Source organism: Nothoprocta perdicaria, unplaced genomic scaffold (assembly GCF_003342845.1).
Source record: "Nothoprocta perdicaria isolate Ctin4 unplaced genomic scaffold, notPer1 scaffold_297, whole genome shotgun sequence".
Taxonomy (NCBI): domain Eukaryota; kingdom Metazoa; phylum Chordata; class Aves; order Tinamiformes; family Tinamidae; genus Nothoprocta; species Nothoprocta perdicaria.
This window is the reverse complement of record NW_020455529.1, coordinates 280507-305876: the sequence shown is the minus strand read 5'-3', so window position 1 is coordinate 305876 and position 25370 is coordinate 280507. Positions and strand designations below refer to the sequence as shown.

Genomic DNA, 25370 nt, shown 5'->3' with positions numbered 1-25370 from the left:
GAGATGAGTATTTGTGCAGGCGGTGCTAGCAGGCTGGGACCTGCTCCTTCCCGACCTGCTCCTTCCCGGGCTCCACCCTCGTGAGGAGCCAGCCGGCTGCGCAAATACCGGCATCGTAACGGCCTTTCACCTGCCCAGAGCAAACACAGGCCGGCGGCTCGCAGATCATACTCGGGATCATTTTCTCTTCCGTGATTAAGACTCTGCCGTATCTCTGGTTGTTGCAGGAAACGCTCTGCTCAGCTCAGATGCTCAGCTTCAGGCTGCCTTCCTTCGCTTTGCCCCCTTCCGTTTCGGCGTAGATGTTGGGGAAGGGGGTGTGCAGGAGGAGTGGGTCAGTGTAAGTCTAAACACTGGTCCCCAGCTTTTAGATGAAAAGATGCACATAATACTCTTTCCCGAAGGCTCGATATCTTTCTTCTTGGAAACCTGTTCACGATAGATGGACTAAGACTAGTCTGCCATGTGACGGAAACTTTCTGCAAGATCACATTATTGATAAAAGATGCTTTTCTGAGCTCATTCGTTATGTTTTGCTACTTAAAAAAATATCTAAAAGGGATGTTTTATCCTAGCTCCCATTCTTGTTTCTTGAATTTTTTTTTTTTTTTTTTGGTCTGGCAAAATGTTACAGCCTAGATAATAAGCCATTTCTTTGAGCCCAGCCCTCTAATGCATAGCTTTCAGCTGCTCATTTTGGTAGCGTGTTTCCTGAAATAAACCCAGTGTGAGGAGTTAGGAAGTCTGCTGTAACTTTTGGCCTGTGCTGCCTGCTTTGTTTGGCTGAGTTAAATCGGTGCCGTGATCCTGCCTGCCTCCCTTTTCTGCTCTCTCTCCGCGTGCTGAGCTCCGTTAGTTTCGTTTCACTGAGACCGGAGCATCAGTTCTGCTCCACTTGTTCTATTCTTCCCTAAGCCAGTTTTAGACCTGGGAGATCTTTAGCTCCATTAGTTTTGTGGGTGTGGAAAAGCATGAGCGGACAAGRCATTTCTTCTTAGCTTGTCCGAGGGGACTGCTAGGCAATTGGTGCTTCTTTGAAGTTAATTTAAAAGCAAATCCTGACAGCTGCTGGCCATATTAAAATGTTTGTGTATTGGATGTTGGTAGGGCAGCTCCTTCCTGCTGGATGTCTCTTTTCCCAAAATAATGCAGCAGTTATAATATGCAGATTCCCAAATCTGCATATCCCAAATGCAGAATATGAGCAATAATTTGTCTTAAAGTGGCAAAGGATGACTTAGTAGATGCTGAGTTTCCTTAAGATCAGCTGATGCTGAAAAGAGACATTTGCAAGAGGAGTGAGACAGGAGACACTAATCTGCCTTCATATATAATATATACATATCTAGGGTAACTGAGAAGCCCTAAAGTGTTGGGCACAGGTAAGCAATTCCAATGGACACATTCCGTTGGAGACTGAGATGAGATGCTCGTCTGGGATAAGCAGAATCCCCAGAAACATCATATCTCTTGAGACCCACTTGCTGGAGATGGGAAGTGGTGGGATGTTTTTTTTCCTGTCATACCAAGTGTCACCATTTTCTGCCAGTTCGTATATTGCTTGCACTTGTGTTTATGATCTACAGTCATCACAAATGGTCTTGGGCAAAAGATATAAGTCTCTTGGGTCTCACGTTAAGCAGTGATAATGAGACATGGTTTCAGAACCTATGTATGTACTTAAAGGAAAGGTTTTGCTATATCTTTAGCTGGCTCAAAGGTTTCTGGTGCTGTTCTGTTCCTGTTGTGCTCTGACGAATCTCCAGGGTATTCCTGAGCTCGTGTTAAGATCTGCTGTAAAGGAGCTAGCAGTACAAACACTATTGTCTCTTAAGTTTGTCACCATATTAATAATATTTTGCTGAAACCTTCAAAAAAGAACTTTCTTTTTCTTTTCAAAGTGCATTCCCCAATCCAGTTATGTGTTATGGGTGTTTATGACTTGTTATTCAGCAGATGATTTAAAGGATTTAAAAATTAACATTCCCTCCTGAAGATCAACTTTTGACACTTATTTTCATTTCTGATGCTCCTCTTCTGCTCCTGATCTACATTTATTGCTAGTAGGGTTTGTTTATAATGCTTGAATGTAATTTTGAAGGAAACTTCTTTTTGTGAATCTCCTGGCTTAATTTATAGGCGTCAAGAAGCTGCGCTCTCAGAATAAAGGACTACTTTTAAAAGAAATTTTTTACCTTCCACATAAAAATTTACCTGTCAGTTTAGCTTTTTGAACACAATGAATATTCTCCTGAAAGCATTTTGYATCGGGGAACAGAAAGGCAGCTGGATAACATTTTTTTGTTTGCTTTTATGTACAAGAGAACACTGCAGAGATAAGGGAAGCCATAAGAAAGGTTACACACCTAGCAGAAGCAAATATCTTTGCCCCGGGTGAATGGGAAGGGTGTGGAACACTTAGCTTCCAATAAAGGTGCTAAAATCCCACGCGAGTGAGAAGTTAGAGGTTTCAGTAAATGTAGGTAGCTTGGAGTGTAGAGAACTCGGCCGCATTGCTCGCAGCAAAGCAGCAGTGCTGCGGGTGGCAGCTGGACTCGCATTCCCGGCTTATCTGATGGGGGTGTTCAAGAAACTTCTCGTGTGTTGGAGGAAATACAAACTCGGTGCTATTAAATGATCTGGAATAAAGCAGGCTCCTACCAGTCATAGCTTGTTTGTGACAGAGTAGTGCCCAGCAGAAACTAATGGGGAAAGAATCATTACAAACCTGAATTTCTCCATTTGAGTTTTGGGTGTTGAAAGAGCAGAGTGGAAACTGAGACCTCCCTTCCGCGTTTGAGAGCAGATAGAGCCAGCCAGTGACCCAGAATAAAGGTTGTTATTGCTAGCGATAATACTGGRAGCAAGAACAGCGTTTTATAGGCTCTCTTCCTCCTAGGTTTCTGGACTTTGCACTGGCTTAATGAAAGCTGTGTCAGGCCCTGCCTCTGCTGTGCGTGGTTTGCRTCTCGGAGTGTGCCAGACAGCTGTTTTGCAGGCTGGGCTAATAAGAAGCTGAAATAGCAAGGCCTGGCTTTAAAATCGGAAGTCTGTCTCCCAGCCGTAAGCTATTTCTGCAGGGAGTGTTGGATGTTGCCCTGTGGTATTTCTTCACTTAAACCTGAAGGTTACATTGCTGCAGGGTGGCAGCGTGTGCCCAAATCCCACTGAAGTTCAGTTGTGCCCACACTCCTTTGTGCTCCCTGGCAAATCCCAACCTCTGTGTGTGTTTCTKTTTAATCTTAATAGCATTTGTTTTGTTATATTGGTTCTTGGCACGCATATATATTAGCTGTCTGATAGAGATGAGTCACGTTCGAGACACTGCACAAGTGCAGCGCTGTTTATCAAGTAGCAATTTCGCACTTCATTTAAATATATTTCATTTAGCTTGAAGGTGTGTGAGCCTTGGAGAACAGGCTGGACAAGATCTTAAAGTGTAAGCTGCAGTGAGACATTGCAAATGCGATGTCCTATAAGGAGCTACAGCTCTGAAGACCACTATTGGTAGTTGTTTAGGTTACATAGAAAAGAGAATGAAGTTCAGGTGAAAAACATAAAATGCAGAATAAAATACAGAAAGGATAAAGCATTAAATAAGCCATCTGGGAAACTGATKCCTCAATATAATGCCGGAAGGAAGAATGTAACTTATAAAAGAAAAACAAAATAGTATTTACCTTAATTTTGAGCTATTAATAAAGGATCACAAGGAACAAAAATCATGAAATGGAAATTATGAAAAGGAGTAAGCAGGAAGAAAAGAGTATTTCGATCTCTTCTTAAAACATGCCTAAACACTCATGGCACTGTTTGTTCTAATGTCAGGGTGGATGAGACTGTGGTAATCTGTGCCTCTCTGTGCCTCCTAGCCCTTGCACTAGGTGCAGCAAGGGAATATTCCCTCCTTTCCGAGGTCTCACAGCAGTGGTAGTGAGACTGAATCACAAAATCCTTTAATCTTTTGTCTTTGCCAGGACTCATAGACTAGCTTTGCCTTTGACTTGCTAATACAAAGTCATACCTGTTGCTAGCTTGAGCATTCATTGAAACACAACCAAGTAGACAAAACCTCTGTAGACAGGGGCTTAAAACTACGGAGGCATTTTGGACCATAGAGATGTGATAGTGTAATCTTGACTACAGCACTTCTGCAGATTATTAGCCAACTTTTTTTTTTTTTTTTTTCCTCTTCCCTCTTCCTAATCCTTAAAGGCAAGAGATTTTGAAGCCAAGTATTTAAATTCTCTCACCATTCCTTGTAAGCCGCATTTGCTGAAAACTGCTATTGCTGCTCTTTGGGTATTTTGTCTTCATTTGTCAGCAGCTGAAAATACAGAGCCCCAAGTTGAGTGTAGGACTCCAAGTGTGATACGTTGTTCCCATCAAAACTGTGTTCCAGGCTTAGCYGAGTGTCCAGGATAACACTCCTCCTAGAAACAGGGCTGGTTCCTTTTGAACCAGTATAGTACTACCTGTTCACAATTTGGAATTCGATGTAATGATCCCTTTGTCTTCTACTGCACTTCATCCTGCTGACTTCATGAATTKGCCTTTATTTTAGCGTTTGGCATTTGATACTTATGTACTATAGTATGTTTGTTAAACTTCATTTTGTTGGTATTTATTTTAATAGTACTACTGCTTTTTTTTTGAACATACTTTTAAAGAAAAATATCTCGGCTTCAGCCTGTATAGTCTTATGTATAAATGATTTTAAGTCTACCCATCCTGTAACCTAAGCAATTTATTAACCTCTCAGAAAGAATTAGTCCAGGAAATTCTTTTGAGATGTCTTTCAGCAGGTTATATAGCATTTCGATGGGGAGTTGTTACTGTCTGCTGAGTGTACTTTTTCAACCAGATGAGCCCCCATATCTATCTTTCTTCTCTAGCTTGTTTATGAGCATATTTGGGGAAATTCATGCTGGGAACCTACTAGTGATGAATTRTATTTCACCTGTAGCTTTCCTTTCAACCACTGGGTCAGTGGCTCTGTTGRAAAAGAAGAAACAGGCTTTGAGAGGCAGTAACATTGCATTTCGTTCTTCCCTTGTTTTTGTTTTTGCTTTTTCTTTTTCTGCACAGCAGCTATTTGGGTTCTATGTGGGAAACCTCAATCCCTGTGAAAAGCTTGAAGGTAATACGCCCAGTCAGGCTGAAAATAAACAAAATGTTTTTGTCTGAGGGGAAAAGGAGTTACCATATTTCTTATGTACTTTTGTTCCTGTGAAGACTGTTTCAGTGAAACCCGATACTGAGAATTTGCAGCAATGACCCTTCCGAAGTATGGAAAGAGGACAGGCGTCCCCTTCAGTTGTTTTTGTCCCTGTCAGAATGCTGGAGAAAGCAGCGCTTGGTTTTGCCTTTGTATTTAAAAAGTAAGCTGAAAGAAACCTTCTGTCAGTATGTTGCTAGCTTTCATCCTAGATATTTTTGATAACATTACCCACTCAAAGAGAACCCTTTTTAAGGTAAATGAAGATTAATAACATCATTTGTGCAGGACCTTTGTTCTAAGGGAACAAAGGGTTGAGGTGTCTGCCTAAATTGTCTTCTTGGAATGGACTATATAATGCACTGTGAGCTTTAGCTGTTGTATTTTTCACTTGGAAGTATTACTTTGTTACTGGGAGGATTTACTTTGGTTCTTGCTGTGTTTTTATTCTACTTCAGCTGTAACTTTTCTCCTGCAAGAATTGGTTATGAGGCAGGGAGGCTGTGCAGATGCAGAGCCGCTGGAGCAACCTCGGTCTCTGAGAAGGAGCAGGGATTTCTGAGGCTCGTGTTGCCGACACACAACGGCAAGCGGAGCCCCCCCATCTGCAGCAGAGTCCATAGGTTCCCACCTTGGCCCCTTCCAGACAGAATAACAGCCCCAGAAGAGCAGGTGCTTGATGATGTCTTTGTATGTTTTTCATTATTGTTTGAAMCTAGTTACTGCCTTTTGCAGTATCCCATATATGCCATCTATTGTAGACATCTCTGAGCATGCATTAAATACTGTTGTGTTATTTTCTGTTATTTCTTTTATAACTATTTTCATTATTTCTATTTGTTTCTCTTTTAATGAGGCTTTGTACTCGTATTAAAAAGGATCAGAAGCTGAAACGATTGCATCCCTGCCTGCTGAGAGGGGATACTGCAGTGTATCTTCCTATGTGTCTCGCATTCCAAAGCTGTGACTATGCTCCTCACTACAACAGTACTTTGGAAGTATTTAAAACCTTTCAAATGTCCAGCCAGACTCCAGRCTATTGAGGGAGAGGAAAGGTACCAAGAAGGGTTTTTACGGGTATGCTATTAGTGAAAGGAAATTCAAGGGGAGTGTRGACCTTGTGATGGGAGGAGACCACCTATAATATAGATGGTATGGGCAAGTGTGGGGGACTCAAAGCTCTTTGTCTTGGTCTTTGCAGGCAGAACTCTCAGACCTCTCCATGTGCCAATGCAGGTAGGGAAGCAGATGGAAATCAAGGAGAGGGGAAAATAAGGCTAATATTGTGCCCATCTTCATGACAGTCCAGAAGGAAGACTCTGGAAGCTCTAGGCTTGTCAGCTATCTTTCAGTCTCTGGGAGGCTGCCCCCGCTTAGCATCAATCTCCTAATGCAGATGGTCAAGRAAGTCCTCTCTAATGGTGTGCAATGTTTGGTAGCAAAGATGTGTTTAACCAATCCCATTCCCTTCTATGGCAAACTGGCTGGTGACACCGAATGAGAGGAACGCAGTGAATATAGTGCATTTTGATTCAGCCAGGGCTTTGGTCACTGTCTGCCACAGCATTTAAAAATCGAGGAAATCTAGGCTGGGTTAGCAAACTGTGTAATTGATTAAAAATCAGCTKGGTCACTTGGCTCAAAGAGTAGTCATCTGTGATTCAGCATCCAGCTGGCAGCTGATTTGTCAGTGATTTGGATTAAAACAAATATTTGCAAATTACACTAAGCTAGTGGGACTGGCTGACATGATGTATGGCAAAGCTTGAATCCAAAGAGATCTTGAAAAGTAAAGATTTGGRCTACGAGAGACTTTGTGAGGCTGARCACAARGCACCAGGTTTCACACCTGAGGTGCAACAGTGGCTCACATCAGTCCAGGCTGGGGACGCCCCCACTAAATAACAGCTCAGAGGGACCTGGGGGTTGTGGGTGATGCCAAGATGTGACTATGACCAGTAGCGCACGGGCTTTGTCAGTGCAGCAAACTGGCAGTGGGCTTAAGAACATGGCAAGCAGATCGGGGGAAATCACACAGAGCCTGCACCTAGGATATTCATTTGGGATCTTCTCATTTAAATGTTGAGAAAATGCAGGTGTCAGATAGATGACTACCAAGATGGTCCACGTGGCCTACAGAGAGAGGCTGAACGAGTGGGTTTTAGTGTGAATTAGCTAAAGGGGAGATCTAATAGCAGCCTGCAACTACTTTGAGGGCAGATTACAAAGATAATAGGGCCAAACTCTTCTTGGTAGTGGCAAGACGAGAGCTCTGAGAAGTTCAGGCTGGACATTAGGGGGAAAAAAAGATCCATCAGGAAGATAATGCAGCACTAGAGCAGATTATGTAGAGAAGCCACCACCCTTCAGTGTTCTCAGAAGTTGGCCGCATGCTCTGTCCTTATTTTGTCTGGATCTGCAAGGCTAAGGATATCATGGAACCTCCTGTGTGTGTGTGTGTGTTATATAATTTTGCATTGTTTTGGTTTGTTTTTCTCTTATTTTTCTTGGCCTGTGCGTGTATATAGAGAGGCATGAAGTCTTTCTGAAGTCAGTGGAGACACTACTGCATGCTCTGGCGGCTTGCTTCCCAGGCAGGCTCTGTGTATAACAAATGGGGAAGGGGAAAGTCAGCAGGAAAAGAAATCCAGTGGTGTTCCCTTGAGCAGAAATGCTGTATTTGGTCCTGGCAGCAGYAGCCCTTTGCRCTTTGTCCTAGAAGAGCATGATAAWCTTCCTGACTTTCCAGTTGCAGCCTTGCTTTTCTTACCAAGTGACTGCAGGCTAGGCACAGGTTCTCTTTTTAATCTTCCCCATAATGAGAGTTCCTCTCCCTGAAGGAGCTTGGGTTGGGAAAATCCTTGATGTCTTTACAGGGCTCCTTGCTTCAAGTCAAGCTCTTCTATACAAAAACAAGAGGCCGAGGAGGCAGGATGAGGATGCCCGGGTGTCTTTGTGTGCGTATCCGTGCATGAGTGTTTGACTGGGGGCGAGTTGGGAATTCCTCAGAAGTAGTTTTTCCCCAAAAGCCTTTATATTCCCCCAAATCAGCAGTTCTGTCACAAAGGCTTTTTCTATCCCTGATGGGTACAGTGTTTTGAGCAGTTCAGGTTGAGCATAACAGGAAGGAAAAAAAATTAAGAGCAGTAGAGACGTTACAAATTCATAGAGTATGTTTAGCGATTGCTGCCGGTGGCTTCAAGAGCACATAAAGACTATATATATTGGCTCCAGAAGACAAAGTTTGTATATAAAGGATAAAAATTTGCCTGCTGAAGCAGTGTAGTCCAAATCTTTTTTTTTTCACTAACAATCTCCAATATCCAGCAACTTGCTGTATGGACTAGCACACCACTTGTTGCTGCTTAGCCCAACTGCTGCTTAGTTTCAGAAATAGTGCACCATTCTTAGCTGCTTTGTATGGAACCGATGATATGGAACCCAAGTATTCCGTAGTGGCCGTTTGTTGTGAACCTGGACTGAAAAACAGAAGGGAGGAGCTCCTGAGTTTCTGGTTGAAAGCAATATGGGGCAGAGGGTCATGTGAGGGTCCCTGACTCTTAAATCAAGACACTGGCACTTGGACTTCATTGCACAACCTTCTGTAGCTGTTTTGTCTGGGCAACGTGTTGCTTGGGCAGYTCTTTGAGTATGGGTTGGGGCCTTTTGCCAACTGATTGCCCAACTTTTATCCCTGTTTCTTATCTTGCGATCTGTTCTCTAGTACCATTATTTACACATGCAAGAGTTTGTTTTGGTTAAAAAAAAAAAAATCTAATTTGTCCATGAATGCCTTGCTTGTTTTGTTTTATTATTTAATGCCATCAACTTTGCCCTTGTAGTCCATAGTGTCTCTAGACTTGAATTTTAGAATTGGGTTGTAAAGTTAAAGAATTAATGGCGTAATTTTACAAGGGTTGTAATCAGGYAGTAGCTAGCTAGCTGGAGCATCTCCTCTCAAGACTCAAAGCTGGGATTTATTATCTTTAAAGCTTTATTATGACTCTGTTGAGTACTGTGTTAATGGTACCATATTAATAATGCCCTAGGACTAAGATGTCCTCGTGTTGAGTGTTGAAGGAYCAGTCAGCAAGATGAATTCATAACCTTAAATAGATTTTGTAAGACCTACTAAAGTGTGTATGACAACTGTCAGAAAGGCAGAATTGTGTGTGTTATAATTATTACTCCTATGGGCTCCAGATGATTAGAAGAGGGCAGATTTGTTCCTTCTTTTTTCCCCAACATTGCCTCTTCACCAAGCTGCCTTCCCCCAAGGCCTAGTTGTACCCTATAAATGTGAAAACTTATGTCTGCTGCTGTGGTTCATGTTCCCTTCGCAATTTCTTTGCTCTTTATTTTTGAAAAGCAGTAACTTYAGTCTGCAGTCTCCACTTCTTTCCAGGTAAGTGTTGCCCCTCTGCACCACAGCAGTGACTCAGTTTCTGGAACACTGCTGTATGAGGTCATTAGATGTATATACCTGGTATTGCATGTTTTCTTTGCCAGGTATCTGATCTGCCTGTCACCTTTAATATAAAAGGAGTATTTTCAGCTGTATTTAATGTCATAACATTGCATGAATTGAAGATAATTTAGCTCTGTTAGCCTCCCTCTTAWCTGGAGGGGAAAAAAAAGTAAGATTTAATCAGTTTGTCAAGATGCTGAAAAAAAGGTATCTGATAGGTGAATAGCTGTTGAGAAAAATAAGATGTGCTTTTAGCAGATAAAAATAAGGTATGTGATGGTTGTCTCTTCTGCTCCATAGTGCTAGGTGTGCACCAGCTTGTTCTAACATGTAACTGAGGCAGCGCCAGGTTCCTCGTGAGGCTTTCGTAAACAGTCGAGCACAGCTGTTGAGCTCTTGCAGCCAGAGGAGGGCCCTGCTATTTCCTGKCTCTAGGCATGATGAAAACATCACTGGTGGAGGACTCCTTGGAGTGCTCTACGGAGCATACTCCATCCTTACTCCTCTTAATGGTTTAGCCTCTYGATTATCAATAGATTTAAGAAATTTCTTTATGCTGAGTAGTGTCTTTGGTGTAGCCTTTCAACACCTCTTAAACTCATCTACAGCGAATTAAATATTYATTTAATTGATAAATTGCATTTAATCAACTCTTCAGGATACATGCTTAATGTAAGTGCAGGGAACTTAATCAGAGTAGGTCTAGCAGGGCTGTCTCACTTGGACTACCTCGCTCGGAAGTGGTTCAGCTCTCAGAGAATTCCTCCTCTCTAGGGTGCAGGAGGTGCTCCCAAAAAAGGCRGCCACCTGTAAGAAAACGTGTGGAGAAATGAGGAATGGCAGTTGCCCGATAGCAGCAGGGCACTTTCCTAGGTGATCGGCATCCCAAGGCAAACAAGCTGCAACTTGCAGCTTCGCCTGTACGTCCCCTCCAGGGTCTCAAAGATAACTGGCAGCTCTTTGCAATACCCTGAGGTTTGAAGCAATGGCYTGGGGTGGATACAAACAAATTAGTTAAACCTGTGCCTTTCTGAAAGTTGTTCTTTGATCATGGGTAGTTCTTGGAGGAGACTCAGATCGTGGCAGGGTGTTATTCAAAAATACATGAACAMCACCCTGGTGGTTGGACTCTCCCCCCCGCTTCTTTTTCCATGCGTGTGTACCCATGTAAATAGGCATTTTGGACTAGAGAARAAGGGAAGATTATTTAAGCCAGAGCCTCATGTTCAGCATTATTCTTGTGCTTCATCAAATTCCTACAGTTTAATACGTAGTCTAGTCTTAGCCTTTATCCTAAAAATTCAAAACAACCAACTGCTTTAGCAGCAATGAAGTACAGGAGGCAGCTGGAACATAACATGAAAAAATATTTTGTTTCATAAAAACTGTCCCAAGTAAATCTGCATTAATTCAAYAGTTTTTTTTGTTTGTTTGTTTTATATATGAAGATATTAAAATCACTTCCAGGATCAATGCCTATAGAATGCCTCCTCTGACTGAACCCTGGATAAACTTTTAATCACTGTCCTTTGAACCCAATGACTGGGGCAGCTTTTCACTCGCTGTCACCCATTATCCACCAGGCTGGACTGCTGTGTCCCAGCATGCAAGSATGCCAGGGGAGGCCACGGTGAAAGCCTAGCCAAATGAAACATTCGCTTCTCTCTGCCCAGATTTACAAAGAGAGTGTCATTTAACATGTTGAGTATGTGCAACTGGCGAGTTGATGATGGAGCATTCTGCATCTCACTCGGAACTGCTTATCTTCCACCCCCCACGCACACAACTTTTAATATTTTCTAAACAGTGATACGGAGGACTGAGYTTCTCTTAACCCGCAGGCTCTTGTTATATCAACAGTCACGTGTGCTCGGTTGCTCAGCCCAAATAAACCTGGTCACGTGCTGCCTGTCTTTGCGAAGCAGCGCAGCTCAACGCCTGCTCCTGCTCTCCTGCCTCACCGGCAAACGGCTGCGCTCAGTTGCAGTTAAAGGCTCCGCTGGCTGCACGAGTGTGACTTGGCTGAAGGCTGCTGCGTTGGGGGCATCATCTGAGGGCCATCAAGCAGTGAAACTTCATCTGCAAGGTCAGGGAGTTGAGCTTGCATGACCTTGCTCCAAAGGAAGCACTGGTGCTTGCTCTGGCTCTGTTGCCAAAGCCTGCAAGGCTGGAAATGAGACTCATATTTCTAATAGCAATATGCTTGGCAATGGGAATTGGGACTGTAAACACCTGATTCTACAATAACTTAATCACTTGTCAGACTGTAAAAAAACACTTGTTAATGCTAGTGGTTTAGGTTTAATTGAACATTGAAGCATTAAGAGTTTATGGGAATTCTCTGCTCTTTTTATTTCTTAATGAAAGTGAAAATATAGCTTGGAGACAAATAGCCCCTTACAGGATTATGTGTCTGATTTACAAAGATTTTTTTAGTTATGTCTGTATGGAGGCTCTTCTGCAACTGTGGAGAACTGATGGTGCAGTCTTTGCAATCACTACTGAGTGGTTTCATTTTTAACTAAAGTACTAATCCAACTAAAAGCTAATGATGTGTAATGCCAGGAGATGTTGGAAATGGACCTCTTCAGCGTCCCTAATAATGCTCTCGTATCTCCGTGTTACAAGAGGAGATTGGTGTATTTCTTGCTATTTGTTTCCTAGAATGAAAAGACAAAAAACCCCCAACAACAACAAACTGTTTAACGAAAAGAGCCAATGGTCATTTTAAGCTWCTGTGGTGGTCGCTGTTCAGCTGTGTGCATCTCTTTGGCCAGCTAAGAGTGTCTTGCTCTGATCTGTCTGGAGGCCTAGACTCTGTGAGAGAGGTTTTTAAGAAAGAGAAAGGTCAAGCCCAGCAGAGCTTTGGTTGAGAGGAAATGCCCACATACAAAAAGCCAACCACAAGGTGTTGTGTCCTGTGGTGTAACCCTCCCTTGGATTTTATTTCTGCTATAGTCCTTTGGATTTGTTTCCATTTGATATGTAAACAGCAGGAATACGGAAGGAAGCCATTTGATGGCAAGGAGGCAGGATGGGCAGCTAAATGAAAGTGAAACACAACTGAGAACTTTTAACTTGCGCAAGTGCTCATTTTCCTGCAGATTGGAAACTGTAGCCTGCTGCAAATAGGCTTTCMGATAAAGGCCACTGCAGGGTAGCCTTCCACTTGTAAGCTTGCATGCATATTGGTATGTCTTGTAACCTTGATAATGCGTTTTCTTTTGTATCTGTATTTTCTCTAACAAATTCTAAAAGCAAAAACCATCTTTGAAAATATATCCAAGGAAAGTGCTGCCAGGTTATGTGCCTTCCAAGCAGGCAGCAAAAACTGGAGCTTGCAGGGAGCCTGACAAAGCCATAGGCAGTTATTTCTGATAATTTGCTTGTCTCTTTACAATCTTTGATTATTTTTTGAAAACATCTTTTTTTTCGGATACTGATTACTGCTCTTTTTCTGTGCACTAGCTGTGGTGCTAGGGCCTTGCTAATAATTGCTGCCTTTGTGCTTTCAGTCCGTTAATTAACTAGATTGAGGGGTCTTGTTGGGTCTTGAAATGTGTAACAAATCTAATTTTGCTCTACCTCAGGCTTTCTGCTCCTCGTGTTGACACTCTTAAAATTTCTAGCTTATTTTTTTCCCTTTCAAAAGTCCTTTTTCATTCTTCAAAATGAAGATAACCAGAATGTTGCAGTGCTGTGCCCATCTCAATGGTGTAAGGCAACAGGCCTTCAAATGTGARCACTGGATTATAACGGAGCAAAAAATATTAAATTCTGTAGCATGGTAAGAATTCATCATGTCCAAACTAACTCCTCCTCAGCCCTGAGAAGGTCACAGTGCTGAACTTCTYTTCAGTGATGTAAAGCTGGATCTGGCACTGGCTTTTGTTCAGCGGGGTCTTCATTTGGTGGGTGTGATTTCTGTGAATTGGAAGCATTATCAATCCTAATTTCCCTTGTAATTACACTAGYGAGTTTTTATATAAACCACATGGCTATTCACATTGCATCTTCTGTCTTTCTAGGAAAAAAAATGTTGCAGATTTTTTCCTAAATTGCATATTCTATACTAATCCTATTATGTTTATAAATGTCTTCTCTGSTTTACACTATATTTAATATTTTTGGTGGAGTACTTGCCTAGTCTTTCTGCATTGGTTAAASTGCTAGTTACAAACCTATAATTTTAAGAGATTTTGCTGACTTTTCTGAATCTGTATTTCTGATTCTCTTCAGAATAAGTGGAGTTAATATCTTTGGAGGGGGCCTGTGCCTAAGSATATGAAAGAGCCAACAAGGGAGAGTGCTGTTTGAAATTTGTTGGCTAGCTGAATAAGAGATTGTCATTTTGCATTTTAAACCTGTCCAGCTTCTGAGGAAGGGCCAGAACTTAGAGCTCTGTCTTCAAGTTTTGAGTGGTCACTGTTTCCACTTGCCCATCCTTCATCTGAGGGCTGTAGTTGTCAAGATGAACCTTAATATGGCAAATTTAGCACTTTGTAAGATTTTTTGCCAGGTAAGGGATTCAATGTTAGCATAATGTGGAAGTATTTTTCTGCACAAATAGCATAGAGGAGCTTTAAAAAGCAGAGCCAGGCATACCTGAATGTGAGTGAAGGGAAGATACGCGGTGAGCAGCATCCTGCCGGCGGAGCAGGGCGCATGTGAGGAAGCTGTGATGGCCCCACGCAGAGGTAACTGCTGCTCTGTAACAYGCACTTCTGCATCCCGGCCTCACTTATGGTAGAGCTCAAGAGGCCTCCTGTGCAGAGGATTTCTGGGCTTTTGCTGAGGGCGCCTGCAGAAGCTTAGGCAGGAAAGTAAATTCCTGCGGGCCATGTGGTGCGGCCTTTSCAAAGGAGTCGTCTACACTTCAACACCTTGGCAGTTTTCCAGAGCTGAAAGCATCAGCTGCAGGGCACAGGCACAAGGCATGGCAGCCTGGTGGCTGCCCCACTGCACGGAGGCTTCAGGCCCTCCTGCTTGCCCTGCTCTCCCACACACAACAGACAGCTCTGCAGTTGTGAGATGCATCACAYGGGGCTCCAGCCTGGCCTCCAAGTGTGTGTTTGTGTGGGGCTTGGAAAGCACCATGGGCTTACAKCAAACTCGCTTTTCCATTTAGGCTCCCTCTTGCAGGCACCGCTCTACTGCAGAGCAAGGCACCTGATGACACTGACATAAACCATTAGACTGGGAGCAAAATCTCTAATGTGGTTAGCTGGTACAGCCATAGCCCTGCAGCCTTCCTGCAGATGGAAGCACTTCGGGATTGTAGCACATGCGCACACGAGGAGGCCCGTTCGGCGAAAGCTGCCTCTRCGCTGCAGGACGGCTGCCCGAGAGCCTCATCCACAGAATGTTTGCTGTAGACAACTGTGTGCGTCCTTGAGAAAGGATATAAGCTGGGTGTACATCTGTTAAAGGTGTGTGTCGTGTRTGTGCATGTGGTGAATGGTGTTTGTATAACCATGTTTGTTTCAACCAGTTAGATTCATGGAGTCGTCAAGCGAAGACATACAAGAAAGCTAAGGGGTCTTTTGAGGCTTTGGTGGTCTCCTTTAGCATAAGAAAGCAGAGATTCTTTGCTGATCTCTCCTAATAGCGCTTCCCTCTTTGTTCTGGCTCTTGTTGCTCTAGTTCAGCTTGGCTTCTGCTGATGTTCAGTGGTGTTTCTCGGTCACAATGTCAAATCATTATCTAGCATCTTTTCTAGCTCAACAGCCGAAGGGCACCTGTGTCCTGTCACAACATGCGCAGGMAGGCAACAGGCAGCCATGCAAGGGAAGCACCATGTGCGTTGGCTGGTATCTTCTCTTAGAAAGAGGCTGCTCATTTCAGCAGCTGGAGTTCGATACGATCAAATTCTGACTCTTCTTCCAAGGGTTCAGAACTATAAGTTACATCCCGACTGGAATGATGTAGATTAGGAAGTCTCAGTCTCAGAAGCTCTTGTTCCCTGTATCCATTAAYTCTTAGCTCCCTCGTGGTTTCTGGAACTGCGTGCTTGAATTTGATGACCATAATGTAGTTTGAGCAGACAAGGGTGGAAAAGAATCTTCCAGTGCAAATAAMATTTACTGTGCCTCTGAGTGCAGAAATGTGGCAGAGTAACCTACCTGTATCTGAAGTAAGGGCAGTCAGTATCCGCTTTTAATTAAAAAAATAAATAAATTAAAAAAAATAAATAAATAAAAATTAAAATATTAAAATAAAATATATAAAATAAAATATATAAAAATATATAAAATATATATAATATATAAAATATATAATATATATAATATATATATAAAAATAAAAATAAAAAAATAAATAAAATAAATAAATAAAAAGCAGGTAAGGATTTTTACTGCTTTATTGTGTATGCTGATTGGAATTTTTAGCTATTGCCTGAGGGTCTCACTTAGAAATGTTGACGGTGCTCCTCTCTTTTAAGAGGTCGATGCTGCCACTTGTTGTGTTCAGGTGATGGGGACAATAAACAGCAACTTTCACCTTCACCCAAGTCCTGAATAATAAAAATGTCAGCTGATGTTAGTGCTGTCAATAGTAATTGTATAAGTGTGCTCACTTWTAGGGCACACACTGTAGTAGCATCTGCTCGTCCTTTGCTTGGCTTTCAGAGGGAGTAAAAGTTCTTCAGTCAAAGACGGCATCCCCTTCATTTGACCTACAACTTGATAGAAATGCCAAGTACCTGTATAAGGCTTAGCCCACCCTCAGAAGCAACGCATTCCCGCTGCCTGTTTGGGCACACCTGTGGCTGGCCGGAGCAAAAGGCCTTATTGGGCAGGCTGAACACACGGGGCAATTCTCCCTTCTGGTAAGGTACTCACTGGAAAGTGATCAAGTTCCATGCACCTTCTTTTCCRTGAACAGGATGGTCATCTAGAGACTCCTGGCATTCCAGGTGCCACTGGGTTTTTGAGAGCTGTACAGTAAAACCCAGCTGATAYAAATGCACGTGTAGAAAACAACTCTCCAAAAAGAGCTTTCAGAAAGGGCTGACATCATACAAATGACTTTACCAAGCTGGCCCACATGAACTGCCTGCTTCAGTGAGAGGCGGGCTGTGTTTGGGAAGCGGGGAAGGAAGTGCCTGAAAGCAGGGACCTCTGAACTGACTAAGGGAAAGGAAATCAGATCCTCACATCTCAGCTGACTTCTTGAAAACCTTGTGTGTTTTAAGTGCTGCTGTGTGTGTGACATCTTTCCAGCAGGGTGATTTGCATGGTTTAGACTGCTCTGTGTTTGCTGTGACCATTCAGTAAACCCCTTTCTGCTGTTCTCTTCCCACGCATGTGGTCTTTGGTTTTACTATGCTCTGCTGATGTTCTAGCGAGTCCACGAGTTTGCACTATAAGAATGATGCACAGTCCTTTCTGCGTTTATTCTGAGTATTCTGAAGCACTGGAAAATAAAGTCTTTGTTCCCCGCCCTTTTTTCCATGTTTTGTTTTGGGTATGTTGGTTTTGTTCATTGTTTTTGGCTTTTTCTTCACAAGAGATTACACTTACATAGGAGGTACTAAACTTGGACTGATACAAGACTAGGAAACAGCCACAAACTGAAGCACCAAAAGTTCTGCAGGAACTTAAGGAAAAATTTCTTAATGATGAGGGTGACARAGCCCTGGAACAGGCTGCCCAGAGRGGTTGTGGAGTCTCCTTCTCTGGGGATTTTCAAAACCCGCTTGGATGCAGCCCGGTGCTCTAGGTGACCCTGTGTGTGCAGYGGGGTTGGACTAGATGATCTCTAGAGRTCCCTTCCAACCTTAAGCAACTTGACCAATGTTGTGCTCGCATGGTGAAAGGTATCCTGAGAAGTTCCATGTTTCTATCCTAGGTYCTGCCTTTAGCTGTGCAAAGGACCGTGCCCGGCGAGTATCAAATACGGTGACCCGTTCGTTTGTTCAGGTGTCTCCTCTATGCCGCTTAGACAGACTTTCCCCTCTGCCCTCAATCCTAGCTGTCCTGTTAAGAGGAAAAGAATTGTTATTTGTCTCTTGTAATTATTCTGTCCTTTTCCACCCCTTTAACAAGGAGTGAACACTGATTTTTGTTTTGTTTTCACTAATTTCTCTAAGGGGCAAGAATTAAATTTTTCTCCTCTCAGCTCAAAAGTTTCTGCACACCTTCAGGAATGTTGCCTGTTTCTCGTGGCTGAACTAAGTTTGAATTTGCAAGCASTAGCAGGCTCTGAAACTATGCTGCTCTTCCTGCCCTGATGGAATGGGAGGCTCCATGATYATTTGAAATGTGGCGTAGCTGCCAGTGAGCTTGAAGCTAGAACTAAAAGCTGAGTGAGTGGGTGGCTGACAGARGCTAACCTATGGTCTTATAGGAGCTCAAGCACATTAGTTCCTTGGAAAAATAATGTGTTTGGAAGGAACTTGGCTGTGGGTGCTGTGGCAGTTGTGCTGTRTAATACACAACTTGTCATTCAGAGTTGGCTCTCAAGTCCTCGCTGGAGTTGTCACCAAGATGCCTGGCCTCACAGTAGTCACATCCCCTTGGTGTTCAGGCTTGGATGATGCAAAGATCAGGGTCTGGCACCAGCACCTGAATGTGCTGGTGAACCTGGGGGCTTGACTATCAGGAGTTGAGACTTCTCAGAAGCCCATACAGCTTTATGTGTGGCTGACAAGGAGCACCTCTGAGGTGCTGGGAAGCAGTGCTCACAGGGACCATTTAAAAAGTAACAGGAATTCTCGATGCTAAACAAYGTGGCCAGCAGAGCTATTGCAGCCCTAGGAGTATCTTGGGGTAAAAAATGCATTAGTAACAGTCAGGTGTATGAGTACAGAGTAGATGGTTTCAGGAGACACCAAGGAGATGAAAAGCTGATGCCATGAAAATGGAGCAGCATTGGGCCTTTGAAACTATCTTGCTACAAACACACCTTTACTATCTTCACAGAGGCTAAAATTTGGGGTGTGTGTGTGTAAAAAATATTTAATGTATCATAGTATACATAATGAAGCTTTCTTCAGAACTAAGTCTAGCCTACCTGCTAATCTCTGTGACACTGTTCAGTTTGGGAGACTTTGCAGTTATTTGATGTTGACCTTTTTTCTTTGTAGTGGTTTAGTTTCATTTTCTTGTTACCGTTTTGTTTCTTAGTGGGTATGCAGGACGCATGATGTAAACCTGGACCATTTGACAGACTGTATTTTAAAGCCCAACTTAAGGTATTTTTTGAAATCTGTTAATACTTTGCTGCAATGTAAAAATCTCTAGTAAGACTCTGCAGTTGACGTTCATTCATGTTCATATAATGCTCTGTACTTGGTTATTCTGTAGCACTTTTGGTCCTTTTTGGACCATTTCAAATGTGGACAGGTAAGCCAAGAAGATATCCAGCTTTTGTCAGTCTTGACATGCACAGCAGTCACATTTTGTGCTGTGTCTGCACTAGGCTGAGAGTCTTTCTGGCCCCCATGTTCCCTCTTCATCTTCTTGGGAAGAACCTGTSAAAAAATGAGTGAATCCCTGAAACCAGCTGTCATCTAGCTGAGCTGAGGCAGTTGGGATAAAGCATCCCTGGTTTCATGAAATTGCCATTTTCTTCTTGTCTCCTCCCTCCAAAAGGAAAAAGCTTGTTAAAACCTTCTGCCTACTTAAACATATAAAGTCTTGAAGTGTTTTTAATTAAAGAACTTAATCTTTGGTTTTATTTTCAGATTTTAACCGGGTAGAATTTTTCTCTCTTTCCTGAGACTTAAAGTCTTTGGGACCTAAAGATTTAGACCTACTTTAGCTGTAGCCTATGTAGGTTGTAGTGTGGCTCCGGAGGGTTTTATAAACTTGCTGATTTGAGTGCTTGTGGGAGGATCCATCAGTAAATCCACATAAAACAGTACATTTTATCCAATGGATTTTTGGCTAGAAATTGGGATTGAGTTGTGAATTTAATCATGTTTTAGATGTACTGCTGGCAATTTTGCCTGTTAATGAGTGATGATTAGACAGTCTAAGCCTGCTTATAGTGCTTCTTAGAGTGGCCATCCCCAAAATCAGTCTCCAGGAACAGCAAGGAAACAGAAGAACGTCTTCTCTATGGTGTGACTTTGCAGCTCCTTTATTTTCCATCTCCTCTTAGAAAATACCTTGGATATGCAAAGGAACACTCCTTTTGTTGGATGTAGTCTGAAGGTCTTCTGTAATGGTTTTACAGTGTGGGGTTTTTTATATGTTCGGTTATTATTATTAAATGCCTCTGTGTTCTAGGAAATTGTGAGTTAGGCAAATGAGTTGATCAAAAGCAGCCAGGGTATGACTGGGCACGGAGCCCCTTCTGTGCATGCGTGTGTGTGTTGTGTTAGTTGAAAGTCTGCCCCTGCAGCTAACCAGCCTTGGGGAAAGCGTGACCCTTCTATCCTAAAATGTCAGGCAAAACTCCTGTTGAACTAGTCTATAAGGCTGCTGCAGTGTGTGCAGTGAAATATTGAAAGTCTGACCATCGTGGTTCCAAGGTTTCTCAAAGAGAAAAGGGCAGKGAGGCAGGAGTGGATCTAACATTCTTCAACTAGTCTCAGCACTGATATGCAGATTCTAAAACYACATTGAGTCATGGAGCTTGAAGCTCTTCTGGAACACACCAGTATTTTACTAAAAGATCCTATAAACTTAAGACCTCGTGTAAGCCCAAAGCTAACTGGAAGCCTCATTAATCCCAGCTGGATTTGGAGTGTTGTCTGCTTTCCCAGAAGATGCATCCTAATGAAATTCAGGTTCCAAAAGGAAATGTTTTGTGTTCATTGCTATTGTCTCTGCTAGAAAATCCCCTTGTTGTGGTTAGTCATAGTGTAGTCGTGTGGGTTTGTTTGTTTGTTTAGTTGTTTTTTTTCTTGAGTCAGATCTTTTTTTTTTTTCTGGGAAAAATTCTTGCCTTTCTGAGATTTTAGAATATAGAATAGATGATGTGAAATATTTGTTGTTCTCTGAGTCCCTCAACATRGAGCTTCCCAATCTTGGGAAGCTGGGAGTGTAACTGAGTATTTCTAAACCTCTGCAAAGACGAACAGGAACGCCAAGGAGCTGTCTCATGCTRTTTCAGTTTTGCTTTGTGCTGTTGAATTAATTTGTCATTTGTAACCTATATATTTGAAATGTCCTGATATATTTGCCTTTGAGGTTTCAAATTGCTCTAAGTTCTCCTTGGTCCTAAGCATCGCTCCACCAGTACCTGTTGATGGTTGAATCAAAGTGTGATTTTGCAGCTTTTATTTTTTTAAYCAGTTTTCCTAACTTTACACCGCGTTTCCTAACAGTAAGTTCATAGCCAGGTTTAATAGCCTTGTTCATTGCCATGTGTGGATTGCTCTGGTGCTGCTTGGCAAGTTGCTTGTTAGGGAAGGCAGCCCTCACTGTGGGTGAAGGAGGAGGATAAAGATTTGATGCTTCCATAAAAAGCACAGTAAAAAACTTCGGAAGCAAATCTCTTACTGGAGGCACTTGCTGCAGAAGACTTCTGAAATGATGTGTGAAGCACTGGTGCTTTTTCTAAATAGAGCAACTCGTGCCAGCCGCATTGCTACAATTTCATTTCTCAGTTCCCTCAAATGAGGCGGGAAATGTAATTTTAAGAAAATAATTATCCTCAATACTGTTAATTCCTCAATAGCAAAATAATAAGGAAAGAAAAGCCAGGTTAAATACTCTTAACTTTTCTTAAGTGGAATTATTAGATAAGGTAGTAGGTCCTTTTTTCTGTATCTGACAATTTGTGCACTTGTCTGATGAGGCACAGCTGTTAATGTTCTTGAAGTATTTCTTCCAACAAGGCTCCTTAAAAAATTGAAAAGCTATGGAGAGGAAAGCAGGAATTTGTTAAATTCCAAGTGATTACACAGCCTTTTTCAGGCAGCAAGGAGGCAGAAAGAAGCAGCTRTATCCTCCTGTTCAGTGCTAGTGGAAGAAAAGGGGCTGTGCGCTTTTATCTTCCCCACAGTAACAGCGGGAAAAACAAATGATCCGTCGGCAACTTGATAGCAACAGCTATCGGCAACAGCTTTATCTGAGCGGCAACGGCTTTACCTGAGCGGGGCGGGTCGTTCAAGCAGTGAGGGTTTCAGAGCGCTGGCTCCCCGCGCCACGTGCCCGTTGAACGTTAACGGCCGCCGTTAACGGCCGCCGGGGCGCGGCAGCTCAAGGAGGGGCGGCTCGCCGCGTGCCCTGTCGGGCCAGGGGCGGTCAGAGGGCACTCGGGGAGGCTTGCCTCGCTTTGGGGCTTCTTTGTGSCTTTCCGCTTCCTTTTATCCTTTCAGATGATGTTCTTCTTCCCTTCGAGCCGCATCTGTTTCAATTCGGTTGTGCTTTGGTTTTTGTGTCTTCTAACAAGTGCTGCGTTTGCTAAATATAAGGGGAAAAATATTTTAGAGGCTTTCTTAGCAAACTTCTACTTTGCCTTGCAGCAATTACTCTAACTATAAAGCAGTGACATAAATTCTGTATTGAAAGGGTTCTTGATAATATCCTGCTTTAAGAAGCTGGCATCTTCTCCGCTGCTTTCAATAGCTTCTTGAACTTTTAAGAATGTCYGTTATTCACCTTTTGCCTTGAAAATAGTAAAGTCATATGTTAGAGTAATAACTTAAAGCTTATGTTAAGTTTTTATGCAATTCCTTTTAACAGGAACCTTAATCCTGTTCTTGGAATTTGAAAAAAAAAAAAAAAAAAATCCCATTTCTGTGCTGCATTGTTAAGTCAAATTGCAACTTAAAATATGCTGCCTACACCTAAATGTGCTTGAYCTTCTCGTAAAAGCGGAGGGATTAAACTCCCTCTCCTTCCTTTGAGTGGAGAAGTCGGGTTTTCCCAACGTGATGGCTTGCAAACCTTCAGAGGAAGGAGTTCCTCATGTTATGGTTGATGCTGCTCTTCTGTGGAAGGCCAGAAGAAAGACCAGAAAGCCATTTAACTGTCATTCTGTTGAAATCCAGGAGTTGTGCTAGATTTTGGAATAAAGTGGGAATGCCTGATGGCTTTGAATTTTCAAAGATAAAATTTAAAAAAAAAAAAAAAAGTGATACAGAAGAGAGCAGGTAGAGAATTAGTTCCAGAGCTGTCCAAAACTGGACTTCCCTGTATAAAATACAGCTGTAGCCTGAGTATGTTTTTGAGATTTATGTTTATCTAGTTAATTTTTACTCCTAGAATGTTTTCCTCACACACAAATTGGAAGTTTGGAGCAAGAGAGTACAGCGTGTATGGAAAAACTAAGGTGTTAACTCTCTCTACCTCCTGCCCACTTGTAACCTCCAAGCTTTGGTTCTTGCAGTGTTTGAAGCTGAAGCCCTGGAGACCTAAATTCTTGAGGTAACCTCTGAACAAGTGCAGACAGGAAGAGACTGTTAGAGGTCATTTAACCTTCCTGTTATTGCCCACAACCTGTGGTTGAGGTTAGTTGTCTTTCCGTGTTCCTGTGTTGCAGTTGGAATGCCAGATTGCCGCTGTAGTTTGCTCTATTTAAAAGGCTGGGAATGCGATTGCAATTAGGAATGTTATTGAAAGTCTTACCAAATTCCACTTGTGTGTGTATAAATATATATAAAATACATATATTTTTTCTTCCTCTCTTCTCCTAGAACTCTTCAGATACTCTAGTTTTTCAGAATTTATTTTGCTTCTTGAATAGTGCCATGGCACTGTGTGAATGCAGCTGACATCTAGTAGAACAGCAGATTTCAGACAATGTGTCAAGCAGACATTTGCCGGAGACTTTGCAGATTTGTTTTCGTGAGCTTTATATGTTGTTTCTGCAACTTAGAACAGTTGCAGGATAATTGAGATTTCTTTTTTTCCTTTATGTTGAGTTGCAGTGATCTTTGAAAGCTTTAAGAGCAAAATTCAGTGCTGTTGGTATAGCTGTAGACTGGAACAACATGTCAGTTGTATCATTTTGGAAGAAAATAAGTGTCAACATAGTTCTTGATCTAAACAAACCGTGCATTTCTTCATATTTTTTTTTAATTGTGCAACTTCTCTCTTCCTATTTAAACTTAAAAAAAGTTGTTGTTTTTCTGTTGCAGAAAAATGCAAAGGGGCAGGAGTTATTTGACCAGATTGTGTATCATTTGGACCTTGTGGAAACTGATTACTTTGGACTACAATTCATGGATGCTTCCCAAGTTACAGTAAGTCTAAGTTAATCATAGTTCAATTCTTTCTTATACGTARAATTTCTGTAGTAGTTTGTGTTGCCTATTATAAATGAATCATCAGTGCAGATCTGTGGAGAAAAGTAGGTAGTAGGGTCTTCTACTGGAAAGAAATGATGTGGTGTTTTGTTCTTGAGAATAAAGCTGGATCTTCAGGATGTGACCTGTGTCATTTTATGTGATATCATAGAATCATAGAATGCTTAAGGTTGGAAGGGACCACAGAGGTCATCCAGTCCAACCCCCCAGCTCCAGCAGGGACACTCAGAGCATGGGGCACAGGGCCGCATCTAAGCGGGTTTGGAAGATCTCCARAGAAGGAGACTCCRCAACCTCTCTGGGCAGCCTGTTCCAGGGCTCTGKCACCCTCACTGTCAAGAAATGTTTCCTTAAGTTTCTGTGGAACTTCTGGTGCCTCAGCTTGTGGCCGTTTCCTCTAGTCCTGTCGSTGGCCACCRCTGAAAAGAGGCCGCCCCCTCYTCCTCACTGCCTCCCTTGAGGTATTTAKAGACACTGATCAGGTCCCCCCTCAGCCTTCTCTTCTCCAGGCTGAACAGGCCCAGCTCCCTCAGCCTTTGCTCATAGGGCAGATGTTCCAGGCCCCTGATCATCCTGGTAGCCCTGCGCTGGACTCTCTCCAGCAGCTCCACATCCCTCTTGTACTGGGGAGCCCAGAACTGGACACAGTCTCCAGATGTGGCCTCACCAGGGCTGTGTATAGGGGGACGATCACCTCCCTCGACCTGCTGGAGACGCTCTTAATGCACCCCAGGATCCTGTTGACCCTCTTGGCCACCAGGGCACACTGGTCATCTTGTCATCCACCATGATGCCGAGGTCCCTCTCTGCGGGGCTGCTYTCCAGCAGGTCCACCCCTAATCTGTACTGGTGTCTGGGGTTATTCCTCTGCAAGTGCAGGACCCATGATATGCTCTTGTTTTGGTCACACTAAAGTCTGGAAAAGTAGTAGCTATGGGCAAAGGAAAATGTACTTCGTGTTTTACATTCACAGTATTAAAATGGGTTGAATATGTTACAAGCAAGGGCTTTCTGTAACTCCTATCCTTGCTGTTCTGTGAACAGATGATTTTGTTTTCTAGATTTAGTTTTATGAGCAGTAAGCAAGAGAGGATATTTGCGCACCTCTCTACTACTGCTGCAATGAATGACCTCCAGCATCTACAGTTTAAAAAAAATACAGTTTACAGATGTAGGAAGACATTAATGAGGTAGGGTCAAATGGCTGCAACCTTGTAGCTAAACTGTGTGTGTGTGTGTGTGTGTGTGTGTGTGTGTGTGTGTGTGTAAAATTTTTTTTCTTCATCTCTTTACCTATGTGCTCAAGTGCCAGTATGACTGCACAACCTGGGTTGTGGAACAGAATATAAAGACTTAGAAAATAAGTGGCCTATTCAGATAATATGTGATTTTGTGTATATATATATATATATGTGCATATATATATGCATATGTAAAAAGCAAGAGAAGAAAGATATAGGTGCAATTAGGATAGAATT

General features: G+C 42.6%; 1 protein-coding gene across 2 annotated transcripts in view; it reads left to right on the top strand.

Annotated features, from left to right (window-relative positions):
- The window catches only part of EPB41L4B (erythrocyte membrane protein band 4.1 like 4B), a 159717-nt gene that overhangs the window by 20750 nt on the left and 113597 nt on the right, over nt 1-25370 (top strand). For both annotated transcript variants that reach the window (XM_026041859.1, XM_026041858.1), the window contains exon 2: nt 23725-23829. In XM_026041859.1, the coding sequence (XP_025897644.1) occupies nt 23725-23829 (105 nt within the window). The remainder of the gene's footprint in view (nt 1-23724; nt 23830-25370) is intronic.